We start from the raw sequence: 23,781 nt of genomic DNA, 5'->3' as shown, positions 1-23,781 counted from the left end.
CCAAAAGACCAGGTTACTGCTGATCTGTGGCTGTTACAGAGATCAGTGAATTACACACTGCTGAGCATTGCAGGAATTTTTGTGAGGATTCTTTTTGCTAAGAATAGAGTGAAAAGTAGTCATGGTTTTAGTTACAGAGATGATCTGGATGAGATGGTCTCTGTAAAAAATTGCTGAAGATATACCTTATCCCTGTGGTGACAAGAGAGCATATCTGCTGTCTGGTTCACTTGCTTTTTTGGGCACTCAGAGAAAGCTTCCTGCAATTGCAGAGACACGTGGGTGAGGACAGTTTCATTTTGGCTAAGTTGCCATAGGGATTCTGCAGCTGGAGCTGCAGGAGAGCACGTTGTCACTTGCCATTAGCTTTGTTTTTATCCTGGGGGCCAGTGTACATCTCAGATACTGCCTGGTTAACCCCTCTGCTGCCAATGTGGGAAGAACAGCACTTAGTTCATGCCATTGCTGGAGCTCACCTGGTCATTTGTGTCTTATCAAAGATTCAAAGCAAGAAATGTTAAAGCTGCAATAAGCATTAGTCAGTCAGTATACTTGAAATTAGGAATCTGTTGCAGCCAGACCTATGGCATCCATGGCCAGGACCCACTTCCATTTAAGGCCATGCAGTGCACTGGAATAACATGTTATCACAAAGAGACAAGGGGATGATTTAAGTACTTTACTTGCTCTTCACGTTATGAAAAATGCTAATATCTCTTTATATTATTTATTATATTATATTAATAACTGCCCATTCTTAAGGTAGACTTGAAAAATGTTGCTTCTGGCTATGCTCCAAGGTATGTATCCTTTCCTATGACTGGTGAGAAGTCTGCCCACATAATCTGGGACACAGACTTACAAGCTGGTGAACGAAACAGCTGCTGAAATTAAATTACAATGGTTGGGTTTGCCTTTTACTTTACTCAGTTTATTTTAATAGTGGCTGACACTCAGTGTTTTGTGTGTTTCTCCAAGACAGGGATGGATGTACTGGACATAAGACAGATAACAAAAGCTGGGACTGAAGAATTGCCTGTGACACAGAGAAATCCAAAAGAAGAAGGATGAAATTGCAAGTATCTTGTCCTCACACTAATGATTTGTTAATTACTCTACTTGGATGGACTGTGAGCAGTCCATGTCTATGTGAACAAACCCAAAGAATGGCAAGGGATTTTGGCATGCAGTGCACTGTTCTGAATGATACAACAACACAATTTTCAGAGATCCTTCTTGTAGTAATGCTTGTGAAACAGTCCCCTCTTCTTCTGAGCCATTGTAAAAGGAGGTAAAGCAAATGTAGGGCAGGAGCCCTGAGCAGCCTCCAGCCTAAACACAGGAGATGGAGAATCCAGTGCAGGCTTTTGGCTGAATGGAAAGAGAGAAGGTGGCACTGATATTAATTAATGTTTTTACTCTCTTGCAGAGTACACACTGAAAACTTAGAGGACAGCCATTTCTCTTTAAAGACAGTTTTAACACTTAATGGAAACAGTAACACAAGCTCTGGTGAATTCAATGATTCAGAGAGACAGTGTGAAGCAGTCCCTGTTTTTCTGCTCCAGGAGAGAGTGCCCCCCAACACACATCTTCCATTTCAATTCTAACGAAGATTTGAATTTGCAGGGGTGCTAGGCAGGAGTCTAAACTTAAGGCTCCTATTTTTTCCATCAGTAAGGGGCTGTATAAGCTTCTTTCAGAATCCTTACCTTTGGAGGAGTGGCTGGTATTAGTTATAGCCTGAGAATGATACAGGAAAAATATGAACATCAGTCTTTCTCATGCTACACATACTTCCTGCTGGTTTCCTTCACATGAGGTTTAGCAACTGATACAGTACATTAAAAAATCAGATGGTTCCCCTTAGGGCTATCACATGCAGTAATTAAATCGAACACACACCAGAGTCACACAGGGGATTTGACAATGCATTTGAAACCACTGTGCTTCAAATACAGGCTATTGCACATCAGTTCAGGCTGATCACTTTTTTTTTTTTCCTGAAGTTTGTTCCAGGCATCCTGTTGGCATTTAAGCATATGCTTTACATTAGGAATGTGGAGTTCTGCTACAGGAACACCAAGCAGATGAGGTCCTCTATACACAGATAGGGACAGCCTCATGCTCCAAAGTCCTTGCCCTCAGGGAGGATTTGAACCCCTCTGTCCAACCCATAGCTGTTGGACAGACAACATGGCAGGGCCGTGTGCTCCTTTGCTAGCCTGTAAACGGGAGTACTTGGATGAAGCCCCAGGAAAAGGAGAAAGCAACAAGCAGCTTTTATGGCCCCTGAACAGGCTAAGCAGCATTCAAAGCAGAGGCAGATTTTACCCTCTGCACCCAGCTAGATCTTGGGCCAGGAGCAGGGCTCTGGCCATCCCTAAGTAGTGTGGCATGTGGCCTCCCTTCCTGTCTGGGTTAGTTAGGGGAGACGACAGCACAAATCATGAAATACTGAATAGTTGCCAAGTGAGCTATTGAGAACCTGACTGCAATGTAAATGATACAATAAAAACATTGGAGAGGTTCTTTCCTCACCCCACATAAATGCAACTCTAGTGAAATATTATAGTTTTAAAAACTGACTTGCAAATATCTTTCTCCTTCAATATAATGCTTTAGAAGTGAAACATAGCTTTGAGGTAACAGTGGGAGTTCCGGCTCCCAAATAAATTTAATACCAAAGCAATATATCTGAATTTTGTTTCAGAGATACACTAGAAAGCCAAAGTGCTTTCTTGAATGAAAATCTAGTTATGTGATAAAATTCATCTTCACTTAGGAGAACACTCTAACAAAACTGAGCAAAGTTTCCTCACGTTTTCCGAGCTGGAGCTGTAGATATATGTTCCTTGTGTTACTGGTTAGACAGGATGGCATCACTATCTCACATGTCCTGGAAGTTATCACTTGTTCTGAAGGACATAGTGTGTGCTCATTTCCAAAAGGCTCTTAATCTTTGAACTTATTAAGGAAGACACAAAGCCCAAACCAACAGTCTCCACCACAGGAGAGTGGGAAAAGCGGTTACAGACATGAGGAAACTTTATTTTCCTGCTCTGTCACCAGTGGTTCTGCTGGCTCTGTATAATGTGTGCTGAAATGAAGCTTAGCTGGGCTGGGGGTGATGCACAGGGATGTTAGCATGCTCTTTAAACCTGTTTTGAATAATGTCATTTCCATTCTCCACCAGCACATTTTTGGCAGCTTGTAGACACTGTCAAGCCCTGCACAGCACTGAAGTAGGGGTCAGTAGCAGGAGACTTATGCTTACCCTAAACATACAGACTCCCTAATTATTTCTGCCTGCTCCCCCATGGCTTCCTCAATGCTTGTGGAGTTTCAGTACAGAACTACTAGTAAGAAATGGACTCCACCTGGATCAGCTGCTGGCTACAAATTTCACTTCTACCTTGTGATCCATATTAATGAATATTTTGGCTAGCAGCAGCAGGCACAAAGCAGAATATCTTTTTCTTTTTAACCTTCTTGTATCTTCTGGGAATATGCAGCTATTTATAATCCTGACAGATGTTCCAAGTGGGCTTTCTTGCAGCATGTATTCATCCTCCATCAATAACTTTGCATGCAGAGTGTGGGATCATCCCTGCAGTTTGTACCAAGTTTCCCTACATCTTGATTTATCTATTGTCATGGATTGAAATGTGTCCTTTTAAACCAGTGCTGCTCATGCAGTGACTTTGAAGGATTGAAGGCTCAGGACTCCCAGTGCAGTAGGCCAGGGTGCAAAGAATCTAAACAGATTCTACAGCACCAGTCTGGCTCCACACAATGCTGCAACAAAAGTATAAACTTCCCTTTTTCCTAACAGCACCACATTCTCAGGAAGGGAGGCAGTGCCTTCTGGAGTGTTCTGTGAACATGTGACAACCCACCAGGAGTTACAGGGGGTCTGCAGCACTGGGCATTTCTGCCATGCCTGAATTCAAGGATCACTTGGGTTTTACCAGCTGGGGCAGTCTTGGTAACAATGACAATTTAAAAATGAACAGCTTTGACATACGAGTTTCTTCATCACGCTAAGCTGGAGCAGAGGTCAGCATTCTCTTTTGAGCCATAGCTGTATTTTTAATGATAACTCCTCCAACATCATTACTTGATTAATAAATAATTGATGTGGCTGTTACTGTTTTGCCTTTGATCTTTTCAGAATGGAACATAATTCAAGACATGCAGTGTCTTGAGACATGTAAACAAATAAAACTGAGGTATCAGTGAATACATATTGACAGAAAGATGGGGCTTGGCAGAATCACTAGTTTTGCAGAGAAAACAATTACTGTAGTCTGGAAGTTTGAAATCATCAGTTGAAATGTCCTCAAATGAAAGCTCTTTTTACTCATAGTTGAAAGAATTCTTCTTGATAGAGCATCAGCAGACACCTTTTTTCTTTTAAATCTTCTCATCTTCTCTACTGAAAACAGATTTAGCTCCTACCTCTATACTAGCTCAGCAATAACTCTCTCTTTTAAAGTCAGTCTTCTTTGTACAAAAGTAAAAAATCACAGCCTCTTTTTCTCACATCAGTCCTCTGAGTCATGCTGAGTTTAAAGTGTCTAATCCAGAGTTCTTAACCTGCCTGAATACTCTTTCTTGATTTCCTGTGGGCAACATCTCCATCCTCCTGGTCACATGTAAACCCAGCCACCATCTTGGACCTCTTTACTCTGAAATGTCTCATTCAGAGTAGGACTTTTGCATATATAACCCATCACCACACACCATATCCTCACTCCTTCACAGGCAATGTTGCCTGCATCTCTGGTCAGTTCATGGTGGCAACTAGCATCGTCCTTCCAGTCAACACCATCTAAAGTTAAAAAGGCTTCTATACATCTGAAATCCCAGCAGAACTCTCTCTTTCCTGTTCTTTCCTTAATATTGTCATTTTTTATGATATATACTAAGGAAAAGAAGAAGCAAAGCAATAATTAGGCTTCTGCTATACTGTGATTATGGTTTACTCTGGTGATCAACCTGATCCTGTTCCAAATTTTTTCAACTGCAACCTCACAAATCAGAACAGAATATGCAGGTCATAATTATGAAGCATGTGATCATCCCTTGGAATGAAACATTATGCAAAGATCCTAGGGGATGGTGGGGAAGAATCTTAGTAGCTGGGCAAAGTCTGTTTTGCATTGAGGAGTGCTGACAGAGTAAATTGCCCATGCTTAAAACTTACCCATTTTGACATAAATGAATGGGCCACCTTCACTTTACCCAAAAAGGGGACATATACTTGTCATTTATACATATTTGTCACCTATATAGGCCAATAAACAGCCTGTTGATTGTGAACTTCTTATACAAAGAGGCAAATTAAGGGGCCACCAATTGCTGGACCCACAGATGGGGATACCAAACAGAAGCCTGAAGGTGGAATATGATGCTCAGTACGTGAAATACTGCATGTGGTTTCTAGGCTGATTTTTAAACGCTCAATTTTGACTACTAAAAGAAAGACGAGCAAAAATGCTCTTTGTATGTCACAAGCACAGGGCATACCTGACTATGAGACCATAGTAGAAGTAAAGAACTAAAAAAACATTTCCAAGTGCAGAAGCTGTCAAAGGCAGAACGGATTTTTCTACAGATAAAAGCTGAATATAGGTTGTGTAAGTTAAGTGCTAGAATGCATTGAGAAAAACTACAGTTGTTATAAATATTGACAAAGTAGCTGAAAGACATGAAGAAGAAAGAGGTTGGTCCTACATGGTCACTTACTGCTACCCAAAGGGTACTGTAAGAAAAAATGCCTTATCTACTAAGGTTTGTATAACTTTTCTCTCCAAACAATGTATTATTTATTGCAGTTGAAAGAAACCACAACACACAGGTGATAAAAGCAATGAAAGATCTACCACCTGAAACTACCTTGCTTTTCTTTGCTTATCACTTACCAAACAGATACTTTTTTTATTGATATAGTACATAGAAATGGGAGATTAATACATTATCACTGTTAGTCTTAGTGGTTAATTGCATTCATTTTGCAAGTAAATTAATTCAGCTCAGTGCAAACAGCAAATAATTTTTTTTTGCTGTCACTAGCACTAATCAATGATTAATTAGGATTATTAAAAATTGTTAGCGTGGAATTTTTTTCCAATGCAGTTATCTAAATGCCAAATTTATTTTGCTGAGAGTTTGGTATAAGACTGAGACAGTTATATGGTCGTGGAAAATAAGCTGAAGGAAAAGTTCAAGCTGAGATGTAGATAGGATTCCTTACTAGCCTTAGTAAATAGCCTATCTGACCACAGTGAAATTTAAATGCTTTTTACTTTCCTAGATTAAAAATGTGATATTGCCATGGTTTGACACTGGCACAATGCCAGTGCCTCCATGAGAATACTCTCTCTCTGGTTTCTGCTGTGAGATGTGACCAGGAATAACCAAAGCAAGCCCTCACTTAGAAAAAAAAATTATTAACTAAACTACAAGGGAAAGGAAAAAAAAGAAACATGCAAGGAAAATGAAAACTTCACAAATACATCTTCTCCTCCTCCCCACCAAATTCCCAATACAATACATCCCCCAAATCATCGACTCTCGGTCCGGCACCACCCTTCAGAATACTCAATCCTCAGTTCCTCAAGAGGAGAAGGAGTCCTTCTTGTGCCAATGGTGACCTCTTCCTTTCATGTCCAGCGCTCTCACCACTGAACACGGACCAGAGCTGCTTCTAGGGTCGACTTTTAAGGATGCTTCGTCCCACTCCAAAAAGGCACAGTCTCAACGTTGGGACACCTGTCCCCCCCCTATTTTTCACCCCCTGGGGCCGAGGGGTACCTACACCGAACCCTCTTGGTCCTGAGGCATTGCCTCCCCCTAGAACGCAGTCCCTGTATCACAAGGAACATGGCTCCGTCCATGGCTACACAAAAAGAGTCCAGCATAAGCTACTCTATCATCTCCTCTACCTGAGTTCTTCTCTATTTTTTTCAGATCTCTCCTTTGCTCAGACCTCTCTTACTCAGTTCCCTCTTCATCTTCTGCTCTGTCTCCCTCTAGGAGAGGTCAATGCTCTGCAGAGTTTTCATTGTCTACAAAAGGGTTAAAAGCTCTTATAAGCGGCCGGACACATCGCGAACGGCATCCCCCCCTTCTCCGCCGGCCGGCCGGCCACGGGCTGTGCAGCCAGCACAGGGTATCAAATTTCAAGATAACAATCCCGGCACCGGTGCTCTCTCTCTCTCCCCCGGTACATGGCTATACAAACTGGTACATGGCTATACAAACTCCCGGTGCTTCTCCCTCTCTTTGGGCCAGGCCCACCTCATGGCCACGTGGCTTCCCCTCCCCACGCCCAGCCGGCAGCTGGGGCTGGGACGGGGTGGGGGGAGAGATCCAAACTCTTTCCCACTGGAAATCCAAAGAGAGCCTCCCAGGGGAGAGCCCTGCTTTTAACCCCATGTTCTCAGAGGCGGATCCAATGTCCCAATGGCCACATTAGGTGCCAATATTAAAATCTGAGCACCCATTGGCCTGACCACAGCATCCCAGAAAATATATTTCCTGTCAAACCACCACAGATATTAAAGTTTAGTCCACAAATGTGATGACTCTGTTTGCTGCATTCTGCTGCAGACTCAATATTTTGTTGATTTTCTTTTCAAATATTAAATTAACTTTCAATTCTATATTGACAAAAAAGTGTTGTGCTCTATCTTTCATAATATTTTGGAAGCTAGCAAAAAAAAATCCCATGGAAATGATATTGCTGTGAGTAAGAAACAACAATCAACTCAACCACTTTCAAAATAATATCCATCCCACATGAAAGAAAACCATTTCACAATGAATGTATCAACAGTTACATGTCCGATTTAAAGAAAGCAAAACCCTCCCAAAAGACTATGCTCCTTGGGTGAATCCTGCATCACAGATGATGTCATGAGAGATAAAAAATCACTTTAAAATTGCTAGGATATCATGTCCCAGTGCTGGGGACTCTGTAAATGGGGTAAAGCTGGAAGTCAAGGCTGTCAGGCTCTGTTCAGGGTACCCCAGCACATGAACAAAGATAAATGTAGTGTAAGTTACTTTTTGGACTATGGGGAGTTTATTACAGATGAAAACAAGCTCAGTTTTATTTCAATTCACACTGGGATCTACAAACAAATGTCAGTTATGCAAATTCATTGAGTCCAAACTCACATGTCTAACTAATCCAGTCTATGTTCAGGCATTAAGGCAAGTAAATCAAGAATTTCCAGATAGAACTAACCAGAACTAGAAATGGCATCACTCTGGCACGACTTTCATAATCTAAATATATTTATCTAAATATATATATATAATATATATATAAAATATATTTATCTAAATAATAAGTATATCTAAATATATAAGTATCAGGTTTTGGTTACATACCTACAATGACATTCACCTTTCTTGGCCTTCTGATTTATAAAGAATATAAAATAACTTATCAAACCTTCTCAGTTTTGTATTCAAAACTGATACACTCCTGATAAATATTATCTGTGAGGAATAAGTACATTCCTGCAATCCTCTATGTACCTTCTTAGAAAAATAACCATAGTAGTTAATACATTGATTTAACTGAGGATGTTGGTGGTAGAACATAATTTTCCCAAAAAAATGATTTGGAAAACAAACATGCCTAGAATTAATGGAAATATAACTAAAAACTAAGACATCTCCAGTATGAATTGACTTTGTTTATTGGCAGCTTGAGGAAAGGTATTTATTTTCTCTCCTTCACCTTTAACAGATTGCTTCCCTTGAGGCCTAAATTCTAAGTAAACTGTTATGATACTGTGCAATAGATTTGTCTAAGCAGCCAGCTGAAATTTAGCAGTAATTGCCTATGGTGATATTTTTGTCAGATCTCATTTGGAGATCTCAAACTCTAGATCGTTCATCATATATTTCTGTCTGCAACATCCTCTGCATTAGATACTATGGGAGTATTTAATCCATAGAATTACTGGTTTTCATATTAATGAGTTATAAATGAGAGCTTAATTACTCCTAATTCCTTGAAAATCCACTGTTGGTGATTATAATCACTAACGATTAGATTGTTAAACATTCATCATTGTCTATCTTTAGCAAACTTAATGAGGAATTATGGATCAAATCTCAGTTTCTGATTCTGCTGCCAAATGCTGGTGGAAGAGAACCCCTGCTGGCTGTGAGCAGTGCCAGGTCACCACTGGCATTACCCCTTGGCGCTGAGATGGGATGACTGGGAGTCAGCAAAAGATGTGCAGGGAATACACTGTGCTCCTGCCATTCACAGCCCACAGAACTGTCTCCAGGGACTGTTTCTCCTGATGTAACTCAAAGCCCTTTCATCCAAATCTGCTTTTACAAAGCCTGACTACCCCTGAACTTTGTTGTTTCATTATCAGGACAATGAGGAGATAAGTCACTTGAGAAATTTCATCCATTTTGAAGAAAAATCACCCCACATATATTTTAAATAAACTTCACCTGGGAATTTAAGTGGATGATTTGTGTAGAGGTAGATAATGACACTATCCTTTCCACTTGCTCTGTTGAAAGAGCTGTATCATCCAACAAGGCAGGAAATGTGGTGGCAGTCATTTCTTAAACCACCTCAATGGTGCTTTCAAGTGAACATCTTTCCAAAGTAATAATTTCTTCCTGCTCTTTGTCAAAGTGCTTTTCTGCACCTTTGTCAGCTGCAATTGACTTTTTGGAATAGGAAGAGACTGCTAAAAAATAATCTGGATGCAGTCTCAATAGCACCCTACACAATGGCACCTCTGGTAAAATGTATCTTGGAAAGAATGGAAGAAATAAAAAAAATACTGCACATATTCTATACCCATAGTTCCCTCTGTATAGCTTTACATAAATACAGACCCTAGATAAATATGTATGTGTTCTATACATGGTTCCATTTATATATATAGAAAGACATATATAAAGAACATAATCCTGTAATTCACTTAAATACATAAGTTTAAGAAATAAGGAATCCCAGTGATTTCAACCAAGTGAGTAAATATTCTATATTTAAAGTTTCCTGCTGAACTGGAACTGTGGATGCAAAATTCTGAATGAAAATTAATCATTACCTGTACTGAAAATAAGCTTCACAAAGAAAAAAGTGTTAATATAAAATACCAGACCACAAATACATTGAGAAAAGTCTATCTCCCACTCTGTTTCATGCAAGTTTCAAGCCTCAGTTTACTGTGTGCTTCATTTTATATTTGGTATCTAAGCAACTCATAATCAAAATAAGATAAAAAGACATGTGACAGCTTAGTATAAATCAAGAAATAATTTAAAGCTCTTCAGAAATGAATATTGAGTGACATCAGTGAAAAATGTGTTGATGAAAGATCTAAACTGAAATTCATTATGCTGCACATAACCACCTATACTTAGGCATGAAATCTATCTCTAGCAACTGCTACTAAACAGTTTTGGCCTCTTGAATGAAAATAAATAATAAATAACTTACTAAATTTATGCAGTTTTTCTCGGAAGCAGAGACTTTCTGTAGGAATATATGGACACTGATGTGCCCAAGTAAATGGCAGAATTGTTCAGTGGTCTTCTGTGATAATTTTTAATTTGCAGATTTTAATTAATTAGAAATTAAATTCAGAAACAGAAATTAATTTTTGAGTTTTATCTCATAGTAATAATAGTGGCCCTCTGGATTAATAAGCAGAATTGTTACTGGGTATTTTGTTTGAACTGCAAACTAGAAGCTAAACAAGACAGGAGTGGAGATCCCTCCTAGTTGAAAACCAGCTTTTGGAAGTGAGGCTCTAATCACTGAAGTATCTATTGGATTGATTTCAACTGGACTGGTTCCCTCAACAATCTCTCTTTATAAACCACCCAAATCCTAGGACCAGAAAATGAGTGGAAGTGGGGACACAAGAGGGAGAGTGAGACTCTTCTCTGTGAGGTAAAATGGATTTATGTTGTGTTCAAGTGACCTTGGGAGGCACACCAGCCTGGATCATTGATTCTCCAAGAGAACCACTGAATTGAAAACTACATATTTAAAAACTGACCTCTTGTTTTAGGATTCTTGCTCAACTCCAAACCAAATTTCAGATTTGCTCAGTAGTCATCCATAGAAGATACAAGTTCCAAACATCACTAAAAACTGCTTCCAAAGTATTTAATTTCATTTTCCACATAACTATACAAATGTGGACTCACTGAGACTTCTTTCAGTTGGAATTTTTTCTGAAACATGGTCCACCTGTATGCAGAGCAATCTGCCCCAAGAGATTCCATGGTTTCAAAAGCTAGAAAAAAAAGTATTTCACTCTGTTGGGAGCATAGGTCTTGACACTTTAAAACATACCTATTGTTCCAAATAAAGATTTTATCACAAATCAAGAAGTGGACTGAACTAGTAATACAACAACTTTTGTTCACGTATATGCAAATTCAGTAGCAGTAACAATAATTTCACCATATTATTGTGCTTTATCAAAACAGTGATAAATAGTAAGCCATTCAAAAAGAACAACCAAAACCCAAGACTTTACACAAATATGGTATAGATATATGGTATCTATACCATGGTATATATATGGTTATCTATATGTTATAGATAACCATTAATCAGTTAGGTTTTTGTTTTTTTTTTTGTTTTTTTTGCTTCTCTTTATGTAATTCCATTCAGATTGGTTTCAGTCTATAAATTTACAACATATATCTAAAGATTTGAACTACTGTTCAGGCCAAGCCATGATGATTGTGCATGTACACGCATATTTACAAAAATCCCTGACTGCTAAAAATAAGCCATGCTTGATTCACATAAGTCTTTACTTATTTAACATTGCACCCAACTCTGGGTACAGAAGGAGTTTATCACTTGAGTTTTCATAACCCAGCATGAAGTTGTCACATTTATCCCTCTAATACAGTGTGCACTGCTTATGCATAATATAACTTCAGCTGTAATTTGGATCTATGGTTATGTATTTTCAGAGCATGACTGGAGCAGAGGCTCCAGAGACCTGGCTTTAAGCAGTTTTGTGTAGGAATAGATCTAAGTTATGTGCACTTAATATGTGTAAGCCAGGCTACAGTTGTCCACAAAATCAGATTTGTTACCTGGCATGCAACAAGCCAATAATTATACACTCAAGAGAGACATTGATTATTTATTTCTGAGTTGTAAAGCCTGGACACTTGGTGATATTCCAGAGATCAAACACCCCAACTATCAAAACTTTTTATTATTTATACATTTTAGCAAACAATGGAGTTAGTGTTCATTTCCTACAAGTTACAGAGTTCTCTTATTAGTCAATATTCATTAGCTAATGATTCTCTCGCTTCTCATGTCAATAGTCCGCATGCTCAAACTTTCTCTTCTTTTGTGTCTGGGGATTTCTTGGGTCTACAATCACCGTCTACCCGGAATTACTTTTTACCCACCCAGGGCTGATTTAGCACAGTTGGCTTTTAAAGTTGTTTGTTTATCTCGGGTGTTCTGCCAACTGTCCTCGAGACCTGTAAATTCTGCATCCTCTGTGTCCACTACCATCCCTCTCTGTTTCACAGATTAATTCTCCCTTCTTGTTGATTGGATTTCAATGTATGCAAAGATCAAAGACCATCCCTTCTTAAGAAAAGTTTACATGTTTCGCATTTTGCAACACCCTCAAGCCGGTCCCTGGGGGAGAAATGGCTCAGCCCTGGGGTTCCCGCAGCGGCAGAATGCTCCAGCGACGCTCCCAGTGGGGTAACACAGGCTATCCTGTGGGATACCCGGCTGGGTGAATGGCAGAGTGCCCCAGCAACGCTCCCAGCGGGATAACACAGACTATCCTCTGGGATACCCGGCTGGGTAAGGGGCAGAGTGCCCCAGCGACCCTCCCAGCGGGGTAACACAGGCTATCCTGTGGGATATCCGGCTGGGTAAGGGGCAGAGTGCCCCAGCGACGCTCCCAGCGGGGTAACACAGGCTATCCTGTGGGATATCCGGCTGGGTAAGGGGCAGAGTGGCCCGGCGCCCCTCCCAGCGGGATAACACAGGCTATCCTGTGGGATACCCGGCTGGGTAAGGGGCAGAGTGCCCCGGAGCCTCTCCCAGCGGGGTAACACAGGCTATCCTGTGGGATATCCGGCTGGGTAAGGGGCAGAGTGCCCCGGAGCCTCTCCCAGCGGGATAACACAGGCCAGCCATCCTGGGGGATACCCGGCGGGGAAAGCGGCGCACTCCTCTCACGGCTGCCCCGCCCCAGGCGGACCCGCCGTGGTCACGGCGCATGCGCGCGGGCCGAGGAGGTGGGGCAGCGGCGGCGCGCGGTGGCGGCGGGAGCGGGTGAGGAGCCGGTGAGAGGAGCCGGGACGGGCGGGTGGGAAGGACGGAGGGTAGTGAGGAGCGGCAGGGGTAGACCGGCTTCTGCTCCGCTTTCTCGGCAGGAATCGGTGCGAGAGCGAAAGCTGCCGCGGGCTGAGCCGCCCCCCTAGGCCGGGAGCACCCTCACCCTCACACACGCGTGGCGGAAGGAGCCCTTAAGCCGCGCTCGATGGAGGCCGGGGGTCGTCGTTCCCCCTCAGCCAAGGCACGCCCGTGCCGCCCAGGGGGCTTGTAGGGCTTGAGAGGGCGCAGAACCGTGCTAATCTCTTAAGTTCAGTCATTTTTGTATGTCATTTTTTATGCTACAGTGTGGAGAGGCTGCCAGCTGTAGGTATTTTGGGACCAGTGAGTTGAGAGAAGTCCTAGTAAATAATGAAGTCCCGCCATGAAGTTTAACTTGTGCTCTGAACAGTTTTACTCGGTCTCAGCTGAAAAGTGATTTTGGCACCTTCCTGGTCTGGCTGGACTCACACGTGCAACTTTCCCTGGGCTGGAACATCCTGAATTCAAGCTTTGGCTGATACTTACCTTTTGTTATCATTGCCATTTAATCTAAATGAATTGTTTTGTAAACACGTTGCTCTAGGCATCCTTTCTCTTGTGAGCTCGTGAATGGGCTTGGAGATTAAGACACCTACGTGTACCCAGTAGAGATGCAGGTTTTCATCCTGAAATGAAAAGGTGGAAATGGGCTGAGATGTGTGAAATGTTTGGCGAAAGTTGCCATTTGCTGGGGTGTGTGAGAAGCAGGCAGGGCTGGCACACACGGAACAATCAGCAGGAGATTTGTGCTTCCCCAGGGAAGTTTGCCTGGGAGTGGCCTTGGAAAGCTGCAGTGCTTTATGGCTTTAGATGCATTTGGGACACAGTCAAGCCCTGTTCTCCTGTAACCAGTGGAGCAAAAGCGCTGTCTTTTTTTTTTTTTCCTTAAATTTACACAAGTTTTTCAGCCTTTTCTAGAACTTTCCCCCCACTTTTTTTGTCCTTGCTTTTAGAGGCTCCTGTCATAATTTTTTTCTTTTCGTTCTTGAAATACCTAGCTAACTTTTTAGATAGCAGCCTTAATCAAGCTATTTGGTTTTTTGTGGCTTCATTCCATTTTGAATAGATACGGTGGAGAGATGCACAGACCCATTGAAAGCTGGTAAAATAGACCAAGGCTCATTGTGTGATTCTGTGTATAGGAAATAGTTTGCCTAATACATATCAGTAGGGCTGATACATATGATTGTAGGGTTTGTTTTTTTTTTTTTTTGCCCCTGACAGCAGCATTACTTTGATTTCCAATATTTAATATGTGATTGACTTATAAATAAACTTATTTTTCAAGTTACTGCAGACTTAGTTTCTTGATACCTAACTGTAGCCCTTGTTTAGTGTGATGTGATTACTTTCAAACAGGTGTAATACAAGTACTGAATTACCTATGTCATCAGTGATATCCTTTTTTTTTCTCATTAATTCCACTTAATTTTTCTGTTGATTCTACAATCCCAGCTTTTATCTTAGAAGATACTGAAGGCAAAGTGTAAAAAACAAAAGAAAAAATATTTTCTCAAATCTGTTTATGGAAACACTAACCAGAGATTGGTCCTGAAAGGAACTCTATTTTAAGGTATTTCCATAAATACATTCATATTTATAAACCTCCTTGTACCCCAGTAGCTCTCCTGTTAGTGCAATCCACTACTGCATTTTTCTTTCAGAACAGTTTTCCCTTTATCTTGCTATTCCTGATTTCCTTCTGCTAACCTAGTATATTTTCCAGTGCTGTTGTACTTATAACCAGCATAATGTATTTGTCTGTAAATACTCACATTTAAAACAGTTGGGAGTGCTTTGTTTATTATCTTTGTCTTGATAACATACAGATAATCCTGTCAGTTGATATCTTTATTGCCCTAATGAAATTTCCAAACTTTGTTTTTGATTGTCATGTTGTGTTTGACAAAGTCAGAATCCAGCTGTTGGGGTCATTTCAGTTCTCTCTGCATGTTGTCTGCATCACAACAGGTAAAAGTACCATCTTTCCAGCAGTTTTAGAAATGCAGACAAAGAGTATCTTTGAGGTGTTTTTCTATATTCTGTCACTAAAAGCCAGCCTTCCCAGTGTTACAGCAATCAAGACCTTTGTTTTTCCTTATCTAGTCCTTGTCTAAAAGGTAGATTGGCATTACTCTTAGTTTTATCTAACTGGTTTGGACTCCTACTATTTTTAAGGAGTATTTCCAGTCTTTACTATCAATTGGATTTTCCTCATATGCCTGTGCTCCTTTCAAGATGGGGTTGGCATTCCTCTAAGCAGCCAGAGATCTATTGCTTTGTCATCCTTATCTTTCCTTCTGTTCTACCTCTTTCCTGTTGTTTGTAAATCCTTGTTTATTGACTGATCAGGGAGGTGATGATCTGTGAATAATCTACTTTACTCATTTTTATTCTTTTGCTAGTTTTAAATGTATATAAAACCAGAATTGAATGTGTAATTCCTCAGTTAACTAAACTAGTATAATTCCTGTATTGATTTGCTCATATCCTGTATACCTTTCCATTTTGATTTGCTTTTTTGGGTTTTGTCTGGTGTGGAAATGTCTGTATAATGCCTTACATAATTAAGTGCAATTTTACCAAAGTCTGTCATAGTTACACCCTTATTTTGAGCTGGAATGTCTGTTTAGGTTTTCTGTCAAATCCCGTTTCTTTTCCTTTTATGTGTATGGAAGCAAATAATAACAAAAACTTTTTCTTTTGCAGATCACTTTATTTCTTGTCTCTGCACCTCAGAAGGGACGTGCATGTGTGGGTGACCGACTACAGGGACATCAAAATGCCCAGTCTGGAGCATCCAGCGTACCCAGCAGCTGACCTGCTTCGCTTGGAGGGTTTGGTGCCCTGCCGAGAGTCCCAGGTGTCCACGTTGCTGTCCATATTTGGAGAGGTAGTGCTCTTGTGTTCTGTGTCTGAGTAGAGCAAAGGCCTTCTGCTGTCTCAGGAGGGAAAACAGAAATTTAATGGTGTTTTTGGGATGTCACTGTGAGCATGCTTTGGTTGCCTCTTTGTTGAAGTTTTGGTTTTTGTTACCATCTTTAACATTAGTGTTGGGCAGTAGGTTCTGGTATGTTGGAAGGTTGAAAGATGTCTTGCAGCTGGAAGGACCTAAACAAACCTAGAGCTATTTGTGTCTTTGCCTCTCTGAATTCTGATTTTGCTAGAACTCTATTCTGTCTTTGCCAGTTAGTACTAGGGAGTAAGCCTCTTCCTCCTAGACCTAAAGTTCTGGGGTCATTTTTTTCAGTGTCAGTGTAGAAATTCTGTTTGGTTTTGAGCTGTTAATCTAATCTGAGTGTCTGAATTCTAAGTACACTAAATTGTTCTGATTCTTAGTAGTTTTGAGGCTGGTTGTAAGAGTTAGAAACTACTGGCCTGTTAAATGATTCTGTTACTGCTTCACAAAGCTGTGGTAAAAAGTTATGGGGATTTTTATCTGCAAGCTTATAAGCAGTTTGCTTGCTTACATTCAGTAACTAACTGGAAATTACTTTCTGTTTTCTGTCTTTAATTATGGATACTAATAATAGTAACATCAAATTACAGTGTTTAAGTTTTATGTATGTTATAAGCATAGTGGCAACACCTCTTCTTAAAAATAGATACTTCAATTCTTGATCAATGTACAGATACTCAAACCTGCATGTCTTGCACAAGAGTGTTTCATCTTAGATAAATAGACTATTATTTTTCATAAAAAGTTTCAGGGTTTTTTGTATTAATTTTTAAGTCAATATACTTACATTCTTAGAAATTAAAACAAAAACCTGTGTTTTTCATTTTCACCTGTGTAAAAACCTGTTCAGAATGGAGAAAAAGAATAATTCCATTATTTCCCTGCATCTTAAGAAAACTACATGAAATTAACAGCATCAGAACCATTACATAAATAGATACATCAAATATTACCTTGTGAAAGAAGAGCAAGCTTTACCATCTCCTCCTTCACACCATTTAATTATTTTCTGTTTGGTTCTAATGAAAAGAAAGGCAGTTTGTAGTGTTTGCAGAAGCTAGGGCAATGTATGGCTTGCAACTTGTGCTTGCAAAGGTTTTGTTTCAGTCAGTTGACTAATTTGAATTAAAAGCCCGCTGTGTGTGTGTTTTTGTTGTTTGTTTGAGCAGTTTCATTGGCAGTTAGGTGATACTTGATTCTTGCAACTTACCCCCCAGCATTTCAGCAAAGATGCAACATAAAACTTGATCTTGCTGATTCTATAATAATTGCTGTATGTTGTATTTAATGCTTCAATTAGGAGATAACTTTTCTTTCAGGGGGAAAGTTCATTGTTAAGTCTTCTATCTGGTGAATGAAAAGAAGAAGAATTGAAACAACAACTTTTTTTTTTTCCCCTTAGCGTCAGCAGTTTAGTTTTCCATCCATCTTTATCTATGGACACACATCTAGTGGAAAAACTTACGTGATGAAAACTCTTCTAACTACCTTGCAGGTAAGAATGGTCATGGAGGATATTGAATTTACAGTTTATAGCCATGGTTCCTCAAAATAGCCTCTACTTTCTCAAAATGGTTGGTTTCTTCAACCATTTCTGCCTTCCTGATTCTTCTCCTCCACTTACCGTGTCATGAGTGCATCACTCTGCTCACTAGGCCACTTAAGATAAAATGAAATTGTGCACACTGAGACATAATATAAATCATAATAACTTTTTAAAGAAAGTTTTAAAAAGACAAAAAAGGAGGCAAATATTGTTCACCTTTTCTTCATGACTTAGCCTGAAGTAGCTCCATTGACTCCTTGTTTTAATTTATCCAAAACATGTTTTAAAGTCCTCCTAAGTTCAAGGGTGTCATTACAGAAATTTCCATCTAGATCTGTTAATATCTCTGTCAGTCATGAAATTCAGGTATTTAAATCCAATGACAGGTGCTCACTTATGCCCAAATCAGTAATTTCTGTTTGTGTGTTTCTATAGCTCTGATACCTTCACGTGACCGTGTTCACAGGGGTCTTAGGATGAGGGAAGAGACAAGGATCTGACTCCATGTTTCAGAAGGCTTGATTTATTATTTTATGATATATATTATATTAAAACTATACTAAAAGAACAGAAGAAAGGATTTAATCAGAAAGCTAGCTAAGAATAGAAAAAGAAAGAAAGAATAACAAAGGCTTGTGTTTTGGAGAGAGAGTGCAAGCCAGCAGACTGTGATTGGCCATTAATTAGAAACAACCACACGAGACCAATCACAGATGCACCTGTTGCATTCCACAGCAGCAGATAACCATTGTTTGCATTTTGTTCTTGAGGCCTCTCAGCTTCTCAGGAGAAAAAATCCTAAGGGAAGGATTTTTTATAAAATGTGTCTGTGACACTTTCAGCTTGTCCAGAGTGAGCTTATCACTTTATCTGCAGGTTTTATGCAGAAACCCCCTTGATAAACAATTCTGCAGAGGGAGAGCAGTAGAAGGCAGGGATTTATGATCCTCTTGCATGCAGTAGCCTTCACATAGCTCACAGCACTGAGCTGCCCTCTTGTACCATATCCAAAGGCGTGGCCAGGCCCTGGGAAGTGGCTGGTTTGAGCAGCTCTCTCTGCAGAACTTCTTGTGCCACATGTGGGTGTCTCCTGTGTACTGTGGTGGTGTGAATCACATCTGAGGCACCCAGCTTTCCTTCTGCTATGGAGGTGCAGCACTTTGAATAGCTGCTTTTTGGTGATGTAGCCCTTTCCTTTTAATGGTGTTCAAAATCGTGGGAAAGCTTTTTATTACATGCTGTGTGAGTGGATTGCTAGCATGTACCCACACTTTCCCACAGCTGCTGAATCATATTGTATTTTCAGTAGGAAGACTGGAATGAAGTGCTTGGATTTTTTTTTATTATAGACAACCACATTCCTGCATCCCAGTGACTAATGTTTTCCAGAGGTTTTAACGTTCAGTGTGAAAAAGAGCATCTGCCTTACCAGAGATTATGGAGTTGTGCAGATAATTTTCTAGCAACCCTATTTTTAAGACATAGCTTATCTTTTTTTGCCTTAGGTATGTTTGACCATTGGTATTTTATGGGTTATAGTGCCTTCTATTTAAAGACAAATGACTGTAGATTTTCAATATTACTAAAGTTATACATATAATATATCTCACTCTGTTTTTTTCACTCACTGTTTGCTTGGAAAGATCTGGTTTACTGAAAGTGTTCTGCACAATCATGCTGATGACATGAGTTTGATACAGAAGCTTACACTTTATCATTTGTATGCATTGAATGCCAAAAACATTCACAGTAGTTCTGGGGAGATTACGTCCTTTGAGATGTCTGTGTTTTCTAGACACTGTAATTCATAATAAACCATTTTATGATACTGTAATGTCTCACAGCTGTCTAAATTTCTTTGATCTAAGTGCTATTTGGTTTTCTTTTTGTGTGTTGCTCACAATTTTTCAACATAGTTAAAGGATACATTGTGCTTCAGTGTTTAAACATAGTTAGAAGGTATACTTCCATTTGAAGATTCATCAGCTCTCTCTTCAGTTTGTGATACATAATATTTTGACTAGGTGCATAATTTATCTTTTTTTTTAACAAGTTATTTTGGTACTTGCTTGCACTATATTCTGTTGGCAGAGTATGGTTTCTTTGGTTCTCTCATATGGAAGAGAAAACTCTTTCTGGAGTATTTACACTGAAAAAGCCAAACACAGTTGTATAATTTTTCTTGTTCTCTTCAGCTTCCTCATGTGTTTGTGAACTGTGTGGAATACTTTACATCACGACTTCTGCTAGAAGAAATTCTCATCCAGCTGCAGAGCTGTCCATCTGGCACAGAGCAGACCTCTCCTGTGCATTGTGACACTTTGAGTGACTTTGTTCGTCTCTTTAAACAAGCTGTGGCCACTCAGGAGCTTCAAGATCAAACAGTATACATTGTAAGTAATTTCATTTTCATGTCCAGTCCCAGTCCTGCTAAGAGGGTGTGAGTGATGGCTATTGATCATTTGTATGTGAAATGTGTGCCTTGTAGGGCGGTTTGCACAAAATTTCTCAGTAGACCTCTTTCAGAACCTGTTGACAGATTTTTTTTCTGTGGGCTTACAGGCTTTAGGTGAGGTTCTGTACTCCTCCTGGTTTTAGATTTTTTCCTACACACAAACTCTATAGCATGACTAATAATGAACATAAATTATACCACACATTTAAATTGGGGATGTAATAGTGTTACAAAGTCTTTAAATATAGAGAGCTTATATTTTTTTATGATTAGTAACTCATACTTATCTGTTTCCTTGTGAAAATAGCATCACAAATGAGAAAGCAGAGGTGGAGAATAGGGCAGAAGGGAACATGGAGAGTGCAAATGATGAGGCTTGGTTTGCTAGAATAGAACTTAAGGATAATATTAAGAAACTAAAATGCATAACTTCCTCTGTAAAAATGCTTTTGAGATCTTATATCTTCAGTTACACTTGTGGCCCTCAGAGACAGGACCTATAGTTTTAAAATGATGATGAAAAAAAAAAGACTGTAGTGAAACAATTGGTGATATGCTCAAGTGGAATGAATAGCAGATTGCAGGAAAAATAATTAGAATTTAGGTTTCAGGAATGATTGAATCAGTGTAATACTAGAACACTAGAATTTGGTTTAGGTCTTCAGGGTTTTTTACTGTGATAATCTTAACTACATAAAGGAGTCAAAATTTGCAGACTGTAACAGCATTTTTTGTGCTGAGAGATGAACATGGAAAGAAATTTCAGTCATACAAGATGTCTGATGGAAGGACAATATGAAAGCTGTAGCATTAGTGATGTGTAAATGTGTACATATATATACATATACATGTAGTGTGAACCTGCAGAATATTTAGACCAAAATTTTAGGCCTGAAGTAGGAATTAAGGTTTTTTTAAAAAGACTTGGAATTGATTATTTAAGAAAACAAGAACATGGGTAAGATTGATTGCTGTAAGAAACATGCAGTGTGATTACCCAGGGTCATTAAGCTGTCAATGTGCCCATACTGCTTTGGGGTGTTTCTGCAGTCAGACAAGAAGTTCATAATTATACTGAACAGTCTTCATTCTGTTTCACAGGCTATAGTTAAATATGTTTTATTCCCATTTAAAAATACTTTGCCATTGAGTTAAATAACTTCATATCATGTTCAGTGGAAACAGCACTATCTCATTGTTTCCTCTAGGTCACAAGGTTAATAAATTTGACATACTTTTTAGAAATGGCATGAAGAAAATAATGTACCAATGCTTAAAACAGATAAAAAGTTATAAATAGAAGTAGTTTAGCTTACTATTACAAAAGTGATACTGACATTCTTCAGCAATTCCATAAACACAAAATTTATCTCTCTAATAGCATTCAGTGTATTTCACATAATACTTCTTGCAGTAAAGTCTTTCTTTCAGATTAGTATTTGGATTAAAAACTATTTTACATCAGTAAAGAATTCTTCATGTATTTTATGAAAATTGGCATCACATGGAAAATTAGAAAGTTCTTGAACAATGGTTGTAGAAAGTAAAGCATTAAAATAACTACAAAGGTTCAATTGTCATGAAAATAGTTGTTACCTCAGAAGAATTAAGTATTAAATTAGTATTTCAGTTACAGACTGTGTGGGAACAGACAGCAATGGGAGAAATCAATTCGTGTTTATTAACCTATGTCATCTGGATTTATTATAGGGTGGTTTAAATTGAGACTGATGGAAAAGCAGCATGCTGGTAACATAAACTGACAATGCTGACTTATTCCATTTCATTTCAGTAGTAAATAATGTAATATTTCTGCTCAATTAACTCAGAGTAACTCAAGATACATGTTTACTTTCAAGCAAAGGATTCTAAATGTTTCTCTTAACCCAAGCATAGATGCTGAGTGCTTGTGATTACTTCTGAAAAATGAATTTATTCATTTTAACTACCTGAAAAATTGGAGTAGACATAACTTGTTGTCTTTTATACATTTACAATATATAGCACTTTACAGAAGTATCTAGCTACTTTTTTTATGTAAGTGAGCAGCCAGTTTTAGAAAGTATAGGCTTTTTTAAAAATTGAAGAGTGGCAAGTCTGTATGGACACCAAAGAATAAGGCATAGATTTATAGACCTGGGGGAAGGCTGTTTCTATGAACCACTTGACATTTTCCACAAGCCAGGGTCAAGCTTTGTGTTTGGTAGCAACATGTCACTGGGTGCAATAAGCAGTATTTTATTAGTAAAAACACATAGCCAGTCTTTGGTCTGTAGTGTAAAGCAGTCTTCATTCCTCAAGTCACTTGGAGCTGCAGCTCTCTCCACAGAGAGCAGTAGCACAACTTTCCCAAGCATTTTCCTGGGGAAGACTGCAAAGATCAGAGAAAAGAATGAGAAACAATTCTTATCTTCACTTGCTGCACCTGTTGTGCACATGTGGAATGTGTTGTGGAGATTTGTTTACCAAAGGGTGGTTTCTTAATTGGCCTCTGGTGATGGTGTTTGGATTCATTGACCAATCTGGTCTGTCTGTATGGAACTGTCTGTAAGAGTGATGAGTTTCTTAATAAGTGTAGTATGATATAGAAGAATAAAGCAATTGATCAGCCCTCTAGAATCATGGAGTCAATGCTAATTATTACCTGCCTGGGGGCCTGCAGCAACAGTCACTTATTACATGAACCAAATGCAGATAGCAATATAAAATCCTATATTGTAGTGTTTAATAAATTCACAAAGTATGAGATATTGATGCAGAGATAGTTCCTTCAGATTTGTGTGGTGGGATTCTGAAATAATATTTTCAGAAAATGTTTGGTTGTTCACATAAAGTTCTTTTCCTTATTGTGGGCAACAGAAATGATGTTGTAAGATTTTGATGGAGAGAAGATATGTAATGGGATAGAAAATACAGTTTTCTACAGACCTATGGTTTATATCTCAAGAGCAATAATTCTAAAGAAGTAATGAGCTTCAGAATTTTTTATATTGCAAGTAGTAAATAAGCCACAAAAATGTATTTCTATTCTCTTTTTTCATTTCTGTCAAGATTTTAGGTATGCTGGAAATACACTTTTTTTTTTACTAAAGTGTAACCATGGATGTCTTCATGCTGCTGTTTTAATTCTTCAGACTCTAAAATGTTATTTGCTGAAGATATTTCTTGTTTAAGCTGTACATATGCTACATCTGTTACTGCTATGTGAATTTTGCATACAATAAATCCTGTAAATTCCTAGGCTGCAAATGATGGCAAGACAAGTTTCTCTCAAAATTCTGAATACCAGCTCTTATTTGTTTCTGAAAAATCATACAATGGTAGGAAAAGACAACTGTCCTGGAGTAAGCATGTAGTTACAGTGCCTAATGTACTACATGAAAATTTGAAACATAAGAAGAATT

The 23,781-nt window shown here is 39.0% G+C and overlaps 1 protein-coding gene across 1 annotated transcript in view; it reads left to right on the top strand.

The window, feature by feature from the left end:
- The first annotated feature begins 13,321 nt into the window (after window positions 1-13,321).
- Window positions 13,322-23,781, top strand: part of ORC5 (origin recognition complex subunit 5) — a 65,416-nt gene continuing 54,956 nt past the window's right edge. Inside the window, exons 1-4 of the mRNA XM_036401318.1 lie at window positions 13,322-13,347; window positions 16,127-16,310; window positions 17,779-17,871; window positions 20,118-20,315. Coding sequence (XP_036257211.1) covers window positions 16,200-16,310; window positions 17,779-17,871; window positions 20,118-20,315 — 402 coding nt within the window. The 5' untranslated portion in view covers window positions 13,322-13,347; window positions 16,127-16,199. The remainder of the gene's footprint in view (window positions 13,348-16,126; window positions 16,311-17,778; window positions 17,872-20,117; window positions 20,316-23,781) is intronic.

Source organism: Molothrus ater, chromosome 5 (assembly GCF_012460135.2).
Source record: "Molothrus ater isolate BHLD 08-10-18 breed brown headed cowbird chromosome 5, BPBGC_Mater_1.1, whole genome shotgun sequence".
Taxonomy (NCBI): domain Eukaryota; kingdom Metazoa; phylum Chordata; class Aves; order Passeriformes; family Icteridae; genus Molothrus; species Molothrus ater.
This window is presented reverse-complemented; position numbering and strand designations above follow the sequence as displayed.